The sequence below is a fragment of the Helianthus annuus genome, chromosome 3 (assembly GCF_002127325.2).
Source record: "Helianthus annuus cultivar XRQ/B chromosome 3, HanXRQr2.0-SUNRISE, whole genome shotgun sequence".
Lineage (NCBI taxonomy): Eukaryota > Viridiplantae > Streptophyta > Magnoliopsida > Asterales > Asteraceae > Helianthus > Helianthus annuus.
In genome coordinates this window covers 153400175-153416836 of record NC_035435.2, presented here as the reverse complement: position 1 = coordinate 153416836, position 16662 = coordinate 153400175, and the positions used below count along the sequence as shown (strand labels likewise).

At 38.1% G+C, this 16662-nt stretch overlaps 1 protein-coding gene across 2 annotated transcripts; it reads right to left on the bottom strand.

Annotated features, from left to right (window-relative positions):
- Window positions 1-10756: 10756 nt before the first annotated feature.
- Window positions 10757-15841, bottom strand: LOC110930127 (growth-regulating factor 3). Of its 2 annotated transcripts, none has more exons than XM_022173354.2 (4): window positions 15572-15841; window positions 14927-15100; window positions 14512-14851; window positions 10757-11374 (listed from the first exon to the last, which is right to left on the bottom strand). In XM_022173354.2, exons 1-4 carry the CDS (start codon window positions 15669-15671, stop codon window positions 10969-10971), a joined length of 1020 nt encoding a protein of 339 aa, XP_022029046.1. In that variant the 5' UTR covers window positions 15672-15841; the 3' UTR covers window positions 10757-10968. The 2 variants fall into 2 exon arrangements, with proteins under 2 accessions (XP_022029046.1, XP_022029045.1); XM_022173353.2 differs by having other exon boundaries at window positions 14927-15103; window positions 15572-15838.
- Between the last annotated feature and the right edge of the window lie 821 nt (window positions 15842-16662).

The window sequence follows — 16662 nt, the reverse complement described above, 5'->3', positions numbered from 1 at the left end:
CCTTAACTTCTTTGACCAAGAAGAAAGTAAAGTTCGTTTGGGGCCTAAAGCAGCAAGAGTCCTTTGATATTCTGAAGCAAAAGCTGAGCAACGCTCCTGTGCTGACTTTACCTGAAGGTACCGAAGAGTTCGTAGTTTACTGCGACACATCACACACTGGCATGGGATGTGTGCTCATGCAGAAAGGCAAAGTTATTGCCTATGCTTCGAGACAGTTAAAGGTGCATGAGAAGAATTACACCACCCATGACTTGGAGCTGGGTGCCGTTGTGTTCGCACTAAAACTGTGGAGGCATTATCTGTATGGTATCAAGTTTGTGATCTATTCTGATCATAAGAGCCTTCAACATCTGTTTAATCAGAAGGAATTAAACATGAGGCAACGCCGTTGGATGGAGACTTTAAATGATTACGACTGTGAAATCAGATATCATCCCGGCAAGGCGAATGTAGTCGCTGATGCCTTAAGTCGAAAGGAAAGGGTGAAACCCATCCGAATCAATGCCAAGAGCATTGAAGTGAAGAATAATTCGATTGAAAGGTTGTTAGCTGCACAGAGAGAAGCTGTGTTGCAAGCTAACTATCCTAAAGAAAAGCTAGGAGTAACTGAGGAGCAGTTGACTCTTAGCAAGGACGGAATTTTACGATTAAATGGACGAATATGGGTTCCAATTTATGGAGGACTACGAGATGTTATCCTCCAGGAAGCCCATAGTTCCAAATATTCTGTTCACCCAAGAGATACTCGTGCTTCTCGTAAAGGAATATATGACTTTAGACGTTAATTACATTCACAATACGCAACCTATACTTTTATTTTTTTTTTCTTTTTACTGTTATACAAACTTATTAATTAAATCCATGTTTTACATATGTAAATTGACGTTGAAGTGTAAACTACATTTTTATGTTTAGAAAACTTATTAATCATATCCTAATATTAAATAATATAACTTATCTTATAACAATAATATCAAAATTAGTTGAAAAAAAAAGAACAAAGGAATAGGTGATGGCAGCTTACGGCTGCACATGGACAAACCACTTTGGGGCCATTTCTTATTGTACACTAATATCATCCTTAGAACATTTAATATAATATGATATTTGGGAATTAATAGTCACATAAATAAAAGGCATATATTCAGCTATATGGCCAAACTTTCGGCCAGTACATGAATCCGCAGCCCTCTTTTTTTTTTTAGCCAACCATTGGTTGATTTATTTTGGCTCCATCTTCTCACCTAATTGCATTTAATCTCATTTAAACCTCAACCCTAAACCCTTCCCTATATAAACCCAAGTGCCTCCAAGCTATTTTCACTTTAGAAACACCCTCACAACTCTCTCAATCACTCAAAATCGTTGCTGAAAGTTCAGGTTCGAGCAGATTCATCAAGCTTTACGAAAATGGGCATAACTTCTTCATTTCTTATCCGTTTTGGTCCATTCTTTTTCCAGAACGCTTGGCTTGACCTTGGCCTTGATTCTAGGGGTGTTTCACAGCAAACAAGTCCCTGGAACTCCGGAAAAAAGGCTTCAAAGTCCACTGTTTAAGTTTGTTTTCATTAATCTTTGTTTAGACATGAGTTTAACTCACTCAAACCTATGTCCTTATGCTTATAACCACTCCTATGGTTAGTTAGGCTTAAAAACAAGGTTGAGACACTATAAATCAGAGGTTAAAACCTCAAATACTTTCTGTCTTGTTAGGGTATTTAACCCACAAATCATGTCAAGCTTAGATCTTGATGAATGAGTGATTATGGAACAACTTGGGTTGTCCTACATATAATCCTCACATGATTTGATGATTTCTCTATAGTTAGGTTGTTTATGTTATTGTGCTAATCCTAGTTCGTGACCCTCCTTGGTTGTTTTTACATCAAGTGAAGTGGTGAACATTCAAGGGGTTCCTAAATGGAAGCATGTTCTTCCTACCCCATACATGACATCTATGATAACACGAGGTGCCTAAATGAAGATCCTAATCTTCTACCTCCTACTTGAATTATTGGACTAAATAATATGTAGTACTTAAACTAGATATATATATACACTCATTCGAACCTTTGATGTTGAACTCGTGTTTATATGTTAAAGTAGTAGAACATCACCTAAGACCTAAACCTTGTTGTGATTCTTATGGGTGTTCAACTCATGAAAACATTATCATAACCCTTGTGGTTACCAAGTGTCATACAAGTGTTAAGTGTTGAAGATGATTATTTTCACATGCTATTCTCATATCTTACTTTTATGTTGTTTTAAATACCGAATCTCGACTCTAAGCATACTTGAACTTTAACCCTACACATTCAATCTTCTAACCTCATCAACTCGTCAATAATTGGATAATCGGAAAGCATATGCAAACTTTGTGAGTATACTCGTATTCCCCCTTTTTTACTTTTACCACTTTTGGGGTGTAACATGTTTATCTATCAACAAACTTACACATGAACATTTTGCTTAAACACATGAACATTCCTATAACATGCTTGTATACGTGATGGCTTGATGCTTTAAACTTGGATTAATCTTATGTGTCGAATTTATCATTAACTTCGTACGAGCCAAACCGTGACATATGTAGCGCTATAGGATTAACGACCCACCTCTTTATCTTCGGTAATGTCATGAGCATATTGCGTTTCCTTGGTTTGATATATTAGACACATACCATATTTAAATGTTCATCTTGAATCACATGCTTGCTATGAGGAATTGTTCAAACTTATCTCTTGCTATGTATGTATCAAACTTGTATACTCGCCTTTGCTTTTGCATTGAATTGTATTTTTAAACATGTTACAGGTTGATGATGACGATGCTATGAAAAGAAGTAGCGTTGATGCCTAGATACACATATAGACGTTTAGGTTTAATATGTTGTATCAATTTTGCTTATGTTGTTATGTATTACTTTTGGAACTTGTTGTCATTTGAGTTTATGTAATGTTGACTATTTGAAGTTATGAAATGAAATTGGGATTATTTAAATATTGTCACAAATAGCGTTATGATGTCTCTAGCAATCTTCACACTTCGTCTCATCCCGATGTTTCCGCCATTGGTTGGGGTGTGACAGTAACTATGGATTTTATTACCAAGTTACCCAAGACGAGGAAAGGAAATGATACAATATGGGTTATAGTAGATAGACTGACTAAGTCAGCACATTTCTTACCCATCAAGGAAACGTATAGCTCCGACATGTTGGCCCAGTTATACGTTGATAAGATTGTAGCCTTACATGGCATACCTGTGTCTATTATCTCTGACCGAGATACTAGTTACACGTCTCATTTCTAGAAAAGTTTCCAGCAATCTTTGGGCACACGTTTGAATTTTAGTATGGCTTACCATCCTCAGACAGACGGTCAGAGTGAGCGTACTATTCAAACGTTGGAAGACATGCTTCGTGCATGTGCTATCGATTTGGGTGGTAGTTGGGATAAGAACCTACCATTAATCGAATTCTCCTACAACAATAGCTACCATACCAGCATTAAGGCTGCGCCCTTCGAGGCATTATACGGTAGAAAGTGTAGATCGCCTGTTTGTTGGGCGGAAGTTGGAGATGTCCAATTATCAGGACCAGAGATAGTCTTCGAAACGACGGACAAGATTGTCCAGATTCGAGACCGTCTCAAGGCTGCCCGAGATAGGCAGAAAAGTTACGTTGATCCAAAGCGTAAAGACTTTCACTTCGAAGTAGGTGAAAAAGTGTTACTTAAAGTATCGCCCTGGAAGGGGGTAATGCGTTTCGGTAAGAAAGGCAAACTAAGCCCGAGATACATAGGACCTTTCGAGGTTATCGAACGTGTCGGGTCAGTTGCCTATAAGTTAAACTTACCTGAAGAGCTCAATGGAATTCACAATGTGTTCCACATCTGCAATCTAAAGAAGTGCTTCGCTGATGAATCACTGGTGATACCACATACAGATGTGCATATAGATGAGAGCTTGATATTTGTGAAAAAACCTTTGTCGATTGAAGATCGACATGTAAAGAAGCTTCGAAGGAAGCACGTACCTATTGTTAAGGTCAAATGGGATGCCCGTAGAGGTCCCGAATTCACGTGGGAGGTTGAATCCACGATGAAAGAAAAATACCCATATTTATTTCAGTAAATCTCGGGTCGAGATTTATTTTAAGGGGGTGAGGATGTAACACCTCGAAATTTTGTGTCCAATAATGTGTTGACATGTGTCATGAGTTACACGTGGCATTAAATATTAAATAAAGGACTAAAGTTGACAAACCTTGAAAGTATGAAAATTCGAGGGTTATAAATGTCAACGAAGGGTAAATATACTGCATAGTAACCCTAAACGATGCTCGTACCTTCAAACGAATAAATCATGGATCGTACGGAGCGAAACGCGGAAGAGAGTGAGAGATTACAAGCTACAGGGGTTAATTGTGTCAACATGTTAAATTTATACCTCTGAGTGACCCTTTGACAAACCCGAGGCTTTGTAACAGTAAAGTACGCTCACTAGAATATACTATATAAATTTCGCGAAGTTCCGTTTTAAAACGAGAAAGTTATGATCAAATTCGTATGAGAGGGGTTAAAAGCGTCAACAATAAAAGTTAAGGCTTTTCGGATAATAATTAAACTAACCCGGGGACTTAACAATGCGGGTAAAAGGCACGAGGCCCTTAATGGTAAATAATCGAGGGCCAAATCGCAAAGTTACCCCTTCGAAACCGAAAGGTCAGGTTAATCATTACAAAAGATTTGAAAATCTTGGAAATCAGGTCTAATGCGGGCCGCGTTAAGGTTAAGGGTGATTTAATGCGGGCCGCGAGCCAGCTGCTGATTCGTTTTCTGACATTAGGATTCATGCTGCCCGCGTACGAGTTGTTGAATCCTAATGCGGGCCGCGTACGAGTCCCAGATGCAGAAACTTTGGACAGATTCAATGTTTGAGCTTGTGAACGATCATTTGAGCATTAATTGAAGTATGGGCGCCTTCTACATGTCCCCTAGCACCTTAGGACACCTGCTGATCATCCATGAACCCTTGTAGGTTGAGTTGTAATGATCTTGAGCTAAGTTTTTCACTATAAAAGCCAATGCATTGTGCACAATTGAAACACACCTCAAATCAGCATTCTAGTTCATCTCTGGAACTCTAAACCATTCTTCTATCATCCCTAGTCGTGCACCAAGCTCCTGTAAGTGTGTCTACCCTTTTGTGGCTTAGTTTTTGCTTAGTTTAGCTTAAAAGTCAATCCGTCGTAATTAACGATTGACCTTGCGATAAATCACAAATGGTCCAGTGGTTTGTCGAATCAAAGATAATTATATGATGGCAATCATGTGGGCTTTAAACCCCTAAAAGGGCACCCTCTGATTCCCACTCTAACTAGTCCAAATGTCGAGTCAAACGTGCTTAGAAAAAGTCAACAGAAATGCTATTTTGCGATTTCTTGCATAATCGGTAATGTAGATGATGTGTAACCTGTTTAAACACTTATAAAACATGATAATAAGTATATTAACTAGTCTAAGCTTGTTTGATCCGACCAATTACTGTTTTGACCCGGTTCGGAGCCGAAAGTCGCAAAAGCTTTGACTTTTGCTTTGACTTCAGTTCTGGCCCGTTAAAGTTTGTTTTAGATATGCCTTAGGACTCTCTTAGGACCAGGTTACATGATGGTATAACCCTCTGTGACCGGTTCGTTGTTTGTCCGAGTCTTTTACACATTTCCGTTAAATGCTTAAAAGTTGACCGTAACGCCCTTTTTAATTTAAAACGAGAATTTCGGACATGTGAAAGAACCATAACCTTAGTTACTGATTTCTAAGCATGTCCCTAAAATTTCACGTCAATCCGAGGTCCAGAATAGGAGTTATGCTAAATAGCGCAAATTACGGAAACTTAGTAATTAAATAGCGCAATTAGCATAACGCCTATCAAAACCCGGATTTCGACACCAAACCTTTTACACACTGATGTAAAATAATATTTTGGGATTTTTAAAGATTTTTAATTATTTTTAACCTGCTCATAACCTGCGGTTATGGCAACGGTTCGGTAAATACCGAATATACCCTTTTCGGCCATAACTTGAGTTCTACGAGGTCTTTTGACCCGATTCCAGTTGCTACTGATTTTAAATAATAAGAAAAGTAATTTAAACCTTATAAACTGTTCGGGAAACTCAGATTTCCTGTAGAACTCAAAAACCTCTTTTATAATCTTTAAAATGACCGAAATACCCCTACGGGGCATAAAATAGATTTAAACTCGTTACGGGCATTATGGAAGGTATCCTACTGATACCACAACCTCTTTAAAGCATATTGACTTAGGAAACCAGTGTAGGACTCTTACGGTTACCCGTTACGCCTTTTGCGCGTACGGTTCGGCTTTTGTAACTAGTTTACATAAACTAGTCGAAACGGGTCAAACCATATTGTTTTGACCCCAAAATCCAGAGTGTGGTTATTAAACCCATATAAAACAAGTATTCAAACTTGTTGGGTCCAAATCACATTCCATTCATGGTTTTCGCCTTTCACGCGATTAAACCGTAACTATCCTTTGAAACTGACCGGTCTAAGCTACGGCTAAATTAAAGACCCGTTAGGATTCTAATAGGTTATTTTAAAACCTTCGTTCCAGAATAGGAGACCAGTAAAAGCTATCTGCAATTTATTCGATTAAGGATTTATACTTGCAATGGTAAATACTTTTAACTTATTTTCCATTATACGGGCTTGGGTTACGGTATATAGTATACCGCTTGATCGGGCATCAAATTCTCCACAGTTAAGTGGGTAATTGAATAAATTTGATCGGCTCGTTTAAACAGTCTTGTTACTTAAAAGCCTTTGGGGGGTTAATGAGCATGTCCCGGATATCCCTGGCATCATTTTATGAAATGGCCACGACCTAAGCGCGGGGTGTAGGCGTACACTCGTCAGTGCATAAATAGTCGCTGTGGTGTGTCTATTGATCTTTAACCCGGACTTGATCCGGGCTACTGAACGCATAAGGAGCATGTAATTCGTTCACAAGATTATATATTTAAATAATTCTCCCAAGTTATAAAAGAGTTTATGCCTTGTGCATTCAAATCAATTTTTAATAAACATTTTCAAAGGTGTCGGTTGAATGTATTTACCAGTGTAAACTGACGTATTTTCCAAAAAGACTAAATGCAGGTACTATGCGTAATTGGCTGGATATAGCTCCTTAGCATCTTAAAGAGTCACGCAAGCTTACGATGCCTTCGTCTGTTTAACAATACTTTTATTACTACTTTGATCCCCTATGGATTTTATTTCAACAGTGGTGATACTTTGATATTACATTAAACGTTGAAATATATTTATCTTTATGCTTCCGCTGTGCATTCATATATTGTGTGGTTTGACTATATTGTTGCCAACTACGTCATGGTAATCCCCCACCGGGCCCACCGGTGAGACACGTGGAAATCGGGGTGTGACAGTAGGCCTAGATGAATGAAAGGAAACGTACCTTGCTTGCATCTAAGATGACTCGCCATTTGTTGGACATCACGATCACTAACCCCAATTCCATATATACTGCACTTTGATAGATTAACCTTAAGACCGGAGACTAGATAAAAGCATCTAAGTAACCGTCTCAGATGATTGACATTTGCTAAGGACCATTCACCAATAAACATCACATCACCCGCATAAGAAATTGTGATTGCAATTGAATGTAAATCTAACAAATGTAACAAAAAAAAAAGTAAAAAATTGAACAACTAAAATTATATACCACCGGATTAAGCACCTCACCTCCTATTACCTTAAACCCTATCTAATTCAGTAACAACATTGACCAATTTCCAAATGGACAAATGTAAAAAAAATTAGATTACATAAATCCATCCAAGATGGTAATGAACTTAATAAATTAGATTAAACAAGGGTGCTTTAAGGATCTTTTGAGGTGTATAGTCGAGGAGGAGCAAGCGGTTTTAAGGGAGAGATATAAAGAGGCTAAGAGAGAGGCGAAGAAGGCAATGTCAGAGGCGAAGAACGCAGCTTACAAGCAGATGTATGATCGTCTGGAAACAAAGGAGGGGGAACATGACATGTTCAAGATTGCAAAAGCTAGAGAGCGTAGAAGGCAAGACTTAGGAGCAGTGAAGTTTTTAAAGGGAGAGGACGGATGCGTTTTGGTCAAAGAACACGACATTAAGTTGAGATGGCAAGCATACTTCTACAATCTTTTCAATGGCGGGAGGGATTACCAACAAGAAAATGAAGAAAATGATGATTCACCTACTCAAAGGCGACCACGGAATAACGACTACTGTCGACGTATCACACGGGAGGAGGTGTGAACAACCCTTAGAAAGATGGGAAGGGCTAAGGCAGTTGGGCCAGATAACATACCGATTGAGGTATGGAAATGCTTGGGAGAAGAAGGAGTACATTGGCTAACTATTTTATTCAATCTTATTTTCAAATCTGGGAAAATGCCAGATCAATGGAGGAATAGTGTAGTAGTACCTGTGTATAAGAACAAAGGGGACGCCCAATGTTGTGGGAATTATAGAGGGATTAAGTTGCAAGGACACACTATGAAATTATGGGAGAGAATAATTGAGACGAGAATCCGAAGAGAAACTCAAGTCACGGTAAACCAATTTGGTTTTATGCCAGGGCGATCGACTACGGAAGCAATACATATTCTAAGGAGATTGATGGAGAAGTATAGGGAGAAGAAACGAGACCTACACATGGTGTTCATTGATCTTGAAAAGGCCTATGACAGTGTGCCACGTAGACTGATTTGGGATAGTTTGGAGAGTAGAGGGGTTTCTGGGAAGTATATAGACTTAATTAGGGATATGTATGTTAGGACTGAGACTAGTGTCCGAGCGCCTGTAGGGGATACTGATTATTTCCTGGTGGAGGTAGGACTCCACCAAGGGTCTGCTTTGAGTCCTTTTCTATTTACTGTTATCCTAGATGAGTTGACAAAGTTAATTCAGGGGGCTCTTCCGTGGTGTCTGCTTTTTGCAGATGATATTGTGTTAGTTGCTGATAGTAAACAAAGCGTGACTGCGAGGTTAGAAGAGTGGAGAGCAGCTCTAGAGGGTAGAGGTTTAAGGATTAGTCGATCTAAGACTGAGTACTTGTATTGCGATTTTAGTGGAGTAGACAACGATGAGGACATTCAAATCACCATTGACGGTCAAGTGGTCCCGCAGGTGACTAAGTTTAAGTATCTAGGATCGTTTGTCCAGAGGGATGGGGAGATAGATAGTGACGTTGCCCACCGCATCTAGGTTGGATGGTGTAGGTGGAGAGCTGCCACTGGGGTATTGTGCGATAGGAGGTTCCCAACAAAATTGAAAGGGAAATTTTATAGGGTAGCAATTAGACCTGCTATGTTATATGGAACCGACTGTTGGGCCATTAAGGAAGTACAAGCACGCAAGATGGAGGTTGCAGAGATGAGAATGCTAAGATGGATGTGTGGGCACACAAGGTTAGACCGGATAAGAAACGATGTTCTTAGGGAGAGGTTAGAAGTAGCTAGTATAGCAGATAAAATAAAGGAGGGAAGATTGAGATGGTTTGAGCATATGAAGAGGAGGCAGACGATAGAGCCAGTTCGAGTGATTGAAACCCTCGAGGTGGAAGGGAGGAGGAGTAGAGGCAGACCCAAAATTACTTGGGATGAGCGGATTAGGCAGGATTTGCAAAGATTGCACCTCTCTGAGAACATGGTCCATGATAGGAGCTCGTGGAGACGTAGAATTAAGGTTAAGGATTTCTAGGAGAGGGTACAATTGTTTTTTTAGGTGTAGTGTACGGCCGTAGATATGTAACCATGTGTATAGGCTGTTTTGTGTTGTCATATTTGTCTTGTTTTACTCTTTCGCATCTCATGTTACATTGGTAGCTTCTTACACACACACACCTCATGTTCTATTTATTTCTTTCCTGAGTGTTTTGGAGGCGAGGGTCTCACTGGAAGCAGCCTCTCTATCCCTAGGGGTAGAGGTAAGGTGTGCCTACATCCCACCCTCCCCACTACAAATAGCTTTGCTGTTTGTGGGATTTTACTGGGTATGATTGATTGATTGATATTAAAAACTTCATTTCTTAATTACTTATTGATCAGTTAATAAATAACACCCAAGCCAAACTTGAATCCAACATGAACTCGATTAAGACAATATAGTTTAGCCGGAGTAGGGCAACTAGACTCTAATTTAGGGAGTGCGGTGGCCAAACACAAGAAAGTCGCCGTTCAAAAAAAACTTGTTTACCATACCAAAACCAACATATTAGAATACCAAAAACCCGTCCGATAATAACTAATAAGCATTCAAGTAAAAATATTATAATAAGATATGAGATTTAGATTAGCAAAAGAAGGCCACATTGATATATTTGAACGACAAGTAACGACGTGCCAACCACCGTGATACCGAGCATTGTGGCCAACGTCGACTACTCGACCGCCGCCAGTCCCTTGGCCCTCCCAGATGCGCGGAAACCCGACCCCCACTTGCCCGAAGGCATGACAATGGAATAATTGGAAAAACCTCGTCTCCCATCCAAGACAAACCGGCGCCACCCGTATTCGTCTTTCACCTGGATGCCTCAGAAAATAACAGGGAGAGTGAGAGTCAAACCTGGATCACAAGAAACACCAAGTTTTTCCCCAACCACTACACCGCTATCTCTACCTCATTGGTGCAACATTGACATATCTAACTAAAGATATGCTAAGCTTATGACAATCAAAAAACTAAATTATATAACATACAGAGTCAGACAAACACACCTAACTTATCAAACAATGTTGTAAAGTTAGTTATAACCGAACGACCATTCTTCATGTGTACCATAACCACAACAAACAAACAAACAAACACTAAATTCAATCAAAAAAAATGAAAAATCCCAAACCATCTTCCATGATAATCCCAAACAAGTACACCAATCAAGTGCTGACATAACTAGTCTCCGAAGCCGTAGTAGACGACCCGCGCTGCAACTGATGCAAAACACTAGTCGGTGACGACGAATTCGACACCGAAGACGACCTCAACGCTTCAGCAAGAGGCCCACCCATCGAACCCACATGATGGCCACCCCACAACATGCCCCAGTTCAACGGACCACCACGTTCGCGATCGCCATTAACTTCCTCTCCGCGTTGACCACCGTCATCGTTTCCCGTTGCAAGCTTCAAAGAGAAATCGGACCCAACATTTCCAGGCACCGAAATCGACAGACTTGTGGCCAACACTTCTTGTTCTTCCACAGTTCTTGGCCAATCATCAAAAAATGGTCGAAGAACTCGACCACTTGATGGTTTGGTCTCATTTTCTGATATGTTTGGCATCCTATGAAAATTGTAAAAAAGAATGTTACATGAAGGCTAAACAGATGGTAAATGTGAAGTAAACAGATGGGAAACTAGTAGTTGGTTGCAGGAACAGGGTATATAAGTCCTATAAATTATATCGGTCATATATGCAAGTCATATATATTGGTCGTATATAAAATTCTTATATACTAATACGAGTTATATATAGCGTAAGTATTGCGTGAAAACCCATAGTTATTGTCTTATTGAGAAAAACCTAGAAAACTCTACCTTCTAACATTTTTTGATTTTGAAAAAAAATCACACATGTAATATACATGTTTTTAAGAGTTTTGAAAAAAAAACACTAAGAGGATTTTTTTTTTAAATAAACAAGTTTTGCCCGACGCGACTATAACATATGTTACACATGACTTGTTACACACGTTGCACAAACTGGTTTATTTTCTAAAAAATAATCTGGTCGGCGCTTTTTATTTTATTTTATTTTTTTTTTGCTCAAAACCCTTTAAAACAAGTGTAATTTTTTTTTTTCAATAGAAGGCTAGAGTTTTCTAGGTTTTCTCAAGTGTGATATATACCCACACTTCTCAAGTGTAATTTTAATTCGGATAGACGGGTTGATTTCAATATTCGCGATGTAATCTTGTAATTTCAGATCTCAGATTCTTGGCCGTTTCTATATATTTATATAGATTTTTTTGCCGGTCAAGAAAAAAAAACTAAAAATATGATGGGATGACAGTGAGTAAATGTGAAGTAAACAGATGGGAAATTAGTAGTTGGTTGCAGGAAGAAGGTACAGTTAGCAGATGAGTGGCTGGGGTGAGTTTAGCACCAGATTGACCCTAGATTCTACGGTCCACACGCCTATTTTATTCTAAACAATTCAAACATGGGACCCGAGGTTTTTGTCTACATCTCCCAGTGGGTTCCACCAATCAAACAAATCTATCACAAGTTTTTAATATCAGTTTCCACAAAGTTTAGGTCTTTCTAACTTTATTCCAAGTTATTTTATTCATAAACGTAATATCTTACATATATAGTTGGTTAAAATATTGATGAAAGTATTTTATTCTGATAGTTTTTGAAGACCTTTTCCAGAAACTACATGTCTTGAAATATCAATGAAAATATTTTATTATGGCCAAGAAACTACTAACATTATTTTAAATTATATGTAAAGTTTAATATAATACTCGATCTTGAAAAAAAACAATTATTATTTCTGATAGAGAAGTATGCATACTACATAAGTAATTTTATGGTACTATACATTAAATGGTTATTGAGTGTCTATCTTGTCTTTATTTCTCCAACACCATATATAAATATGAGTTATTCAATGCATCACGTACAATTATTTATACGGTAGTTCTCTAAGGTTCTATATTTATCGTGCTCTATTAAAGACTTTAACGTATAGCACGTTATGAATTTCAGGTATTTTGTTTGTTATGTAAAGGTATGGGGCCTCATATAATAACTGTCAACTTTTTGTATTTTATACCATTTCATACTTGTGTTAATGAATTATTCACTTATCCAATATTCAAATGACACTAATTTTTTATGTAAAATTTTTTTTATGCTAAACGTACCACTTCCCTACAGTCTTTAGAGAATTAACACGTCATATCTCGTAATCTCCCTCTACTAAATCAGTCTAAATATTACTCTACTTTTCTCAGGCAATATGTAGTGGGGCGCGACCAAGGGCCATAGCGCCGCTATGGCGCCGCCCACACCGCCCCCCCCCCCGGCGTTATGACCAAAAAAAAAAAGAAAAGCGTGAAAAATTTCGCGGCGCGAGGAAGAAGAAAAATTCAATTTTTGACCGTTACCAAACGGTCATATGTTAAAAAAAAAAAAAAAATTCAATTTTTCTTATTTTTCACACTATAAAACCTCATATTCTTCCACTTTTTTTTACAACTCATACCATTCTCATTCTCATTCTTCATATATTTTTAAAAAAGCTAGTCTCACTTTATAAAAAATGGGTTCCCCGTCGGAAGAGTCTTTCACCGAAATTTACCGAAGATATTTTTCGCCCGACGAAGACGCGGCCGAGGAAGAAGCGGTTACGAGTGCATGTACTTTTGTGCTACAAACACCGAAGAATAAATTTATTTTTTAGGTGTAATTTTTTTTTTTAGGTGTAATTTTTTTTTTAGTGTAACTTTTTTTTTTATTTTTAATGTAGTGTTTTTTATTTAATGAAATGTTTTTTATTTTATAAAACTTAAAAATTATTTAAAAAATAGAAAATTAAATTAATTGAGTAATGATTACACAGGGGCTTTATGACTACGGCCCCAAATTGCATAAAGCCCCATAAAGCCCCTTTGCTGACGTGGCATGCCACATGGCGCATAACGCCCCTTTGAGGGCTTTATGACTACACATGCCCTCATAGAGAGTACGTTAAACATACGATAGATACAAGATACGTTTGACCTACTTTATAAAACCTTAAAAAATTTTAGAGTTAAATGTCATATTAGTCTCTGTGGTTTGTGCCATTTTGTTAGTTTAGTCCAAAGGTTTCATTTTTCGCCTATGGGTTCAAAAAGATTTCACTGTTGTCATTTTAGTTCACTGGGCTAACTTCATCCATTTTTTTCCTGTTAATGAGAAGGGCAATTCGGTCATTTTATATGTAATTCTGTTAACTAGAAGGCAATTCGGCCATATAAAATGACCAAAATGCCCTTGTCATTAACAGAAAAAATGGATGAAGTTAACCCAGTGGATGGCAATGATGAAATCTTTTTAGACCCACAGACGAAAAATGAAACATTTATACCAAATTGTGAAAGTGCCCCAAATCATAGAGAGTAAAATGAAATTTAACTCAAAATTTCAATTGCAAAAATATGTGTTGTTCCAAAAAAGCTCAACAAAACCTAATTACAAAAGCCAAAGGCATCTCACAAAACCACAAAACACCAAAATGATGAGGGGCAACATAGTAATTACCCAACCAAATAATATATTCTTTGCCAGAAGGATGACAAAGAAAGGGCAACTTTCACTGTAACTTAGGGTTCCACTTTTAAAATACCAAGAACATTATGTTTCCTACACATGAAGTAGAGCACAACTGTTTGGTACACAAAGGTCAAAGTTTAGGGTAGAGCATTGTACCTTTGATTCAAATGTAGGTGATCAAAAAAATTAGAATGCACAGAGAGACCCCCACCGCCTCCCCCACTTCCGCCACCACCCATCATCGTGTACGGCTTAACACCACCGCATAATGCGGTGGTGTTAACTGGTGTGGCGGCGGTTGCGATGGGAGCAGGTGTGGGGATTTCCACAGGCTTTCTTGAACGATTGCGCCCTCGGTGTATGTGGCGCTCACAGTACTTGTGACCTGCCACAACATCCCTTGAACACCTCCATTTTTTACCATCGGTTCGCTTACACCTCCCGGGCTCTGGATCCATACCACCTCTTCCCCAATACCCTCCACCTGTTTGATACACTAATACATGTATATAGTTAGTTATATAAGTTTTTTTAGAGAGAGAGAGAGAAGGTTTACATAGGAGTGACTTACAAGGTGGGAAGTTGGAACGTGGGTAGTTAAGGTTGTGATTGGAGTTGAGTAAAAGGTGAAGTAGTTGTGGAGGAATGGGTGAGCCAGTGAGCATGTGTCTGAATATTAATGCCTGAACTTCAAGCTCCTGCCATTGCCCTATGCTGAAGTAACTACTTACTCCTTGCATCATATCTTCTTCAACGCACACATACAAAAACAACAATTAGTTAACATAAACGGTGTTGCGGCACAGCTTATTATTGCCTGTTTACCTGTCATTAGAATAATGTAATTTTGCTAGTATTTATGATGTGTGAATTATTACATGATTTTTTTCAAACTAAATCACAATATATATGTTTGTGTAATCAAGAAACCGTCTAAATTTTTGTACTCTTGACATCTAGTGATAAAGTAAAAAAAAAAAGAGAAATTTTTGTATAAATCCAAATTTTGGTGTAATCTAGGAATTGTTATTAAAAAATGTTAACGTTAAAAGAAGATCCAACAAAACATAAAATCCACAAGTGTCCCATACAACCATTAACTTCACATGCCCAACATACCAACAAAAGGTATGTTTTTAACTAACTTCAAAGCAAAAACAAGAAATATATATATATATATATATATATATATAGAGAGAGAGAGAGAGAGAGTTACTTGAGGTTTTGGAAGAGGAGGTTTCAGAAGAGAAAAGTGGAAGAGGAAGTGATGGTGACTGTGAAGAGGAAGAAGAATGTTGATGATGAAAGTAGTCCATTGAATGATGGGAGTAGAGACAGAAGAGATATTTGTTCAAAGTTGGAACAACTTTGAACTGAGAAAGAAGAGACAGGGAGGGAGGAAGTGAGTGAGATATATAGCAGGAGTGTGTGTTGGTTAACGGGTCGTGGTTATCTTAAAGATTGGTGGTTTATGTAATAATAAAAAGGGTGTGTTTTTTATAACAAAAACACCAGTCGACTCTGAAACACTGTTGTCTGGGGAGATGTGCGAGTTTTGGAAGTCTCCCACTAGATAGAAGCCTAGGGCACTTGAATAAAGATATTAAGACATGACAGTTGAGAAATTAAATACTCTTACTTTTTTATTCACTTTTTTGAATATATAATCAATCAAATGCTTCTTAAAATATCTTATATTTTGTATTTTATAGATGCTATATACACAAAAAATAAATTAGTTTTTTTTAACCTAAAATGTTATTTTTTTACACCAATAGTCACAAATTATTCATTTTTCTGTTTTTTTTTTTTTTCTGGAAGGTCGACTTTCTTGTGTTAGGCCATCGCACTTTTCAATTGAAGAGCTTCGTTGCCCCACTTCATCCAGACTATGTTGTCTTAACTAGGGATGAGCACATGGTACCGTTACCGAACCGTACCGGGTATATTCAGTACCGGTTTCTGTTTTCCCTGTTTTTCGGTACCGGTACCGATATTTACAGGTAAATACCGGTGCTTTTGGTATCGAACGAGTATCATGCTCATCCCTAGTCTTAATTGGGCCCATGTTGACTTCAGAGTTAGGCTTGGATGTTCCGCCTTGAGATCATACCACCAGCTGTCACTTGACAGCCATTGTACCACCAGAAGAGCAGAACTCTCTAACGTAACACTTGGTTGGACGAAAATCCAGGTGGGCTCGGGATCCACCAACTTGACCCGCCTATTTTTAGGCTTGTCCTAATTCACATGTTTGCATCTTTGCCCCCTACAGGCTCAAGAAATTATAAACCATACAAAACGATT

Bases quoted from the DNA above. Each gene is read 5' to 3' on its own strand.
- LOC110930127 (XM_022173353.2), bottom strand. From the start codon at position 15,671: ATGGACTACTTTCATCATCAACATTCTTCTTCCTCTTCACAGTCACCA. The intron at 14,852-14,926 runs GTAAGTCACTCC...TACATGTATTAG, and splicing joins ACGTTCCAACTTCCCACCTT to TGTATCAAACAGGTGGAGGG. The intron at 11,375-14,511 runs GTACAATGCTCT...CAATTTTCATAG, and splicing joins CACCTACATTTGAATCAAAG to GATGCCAAACATATCAGAAA.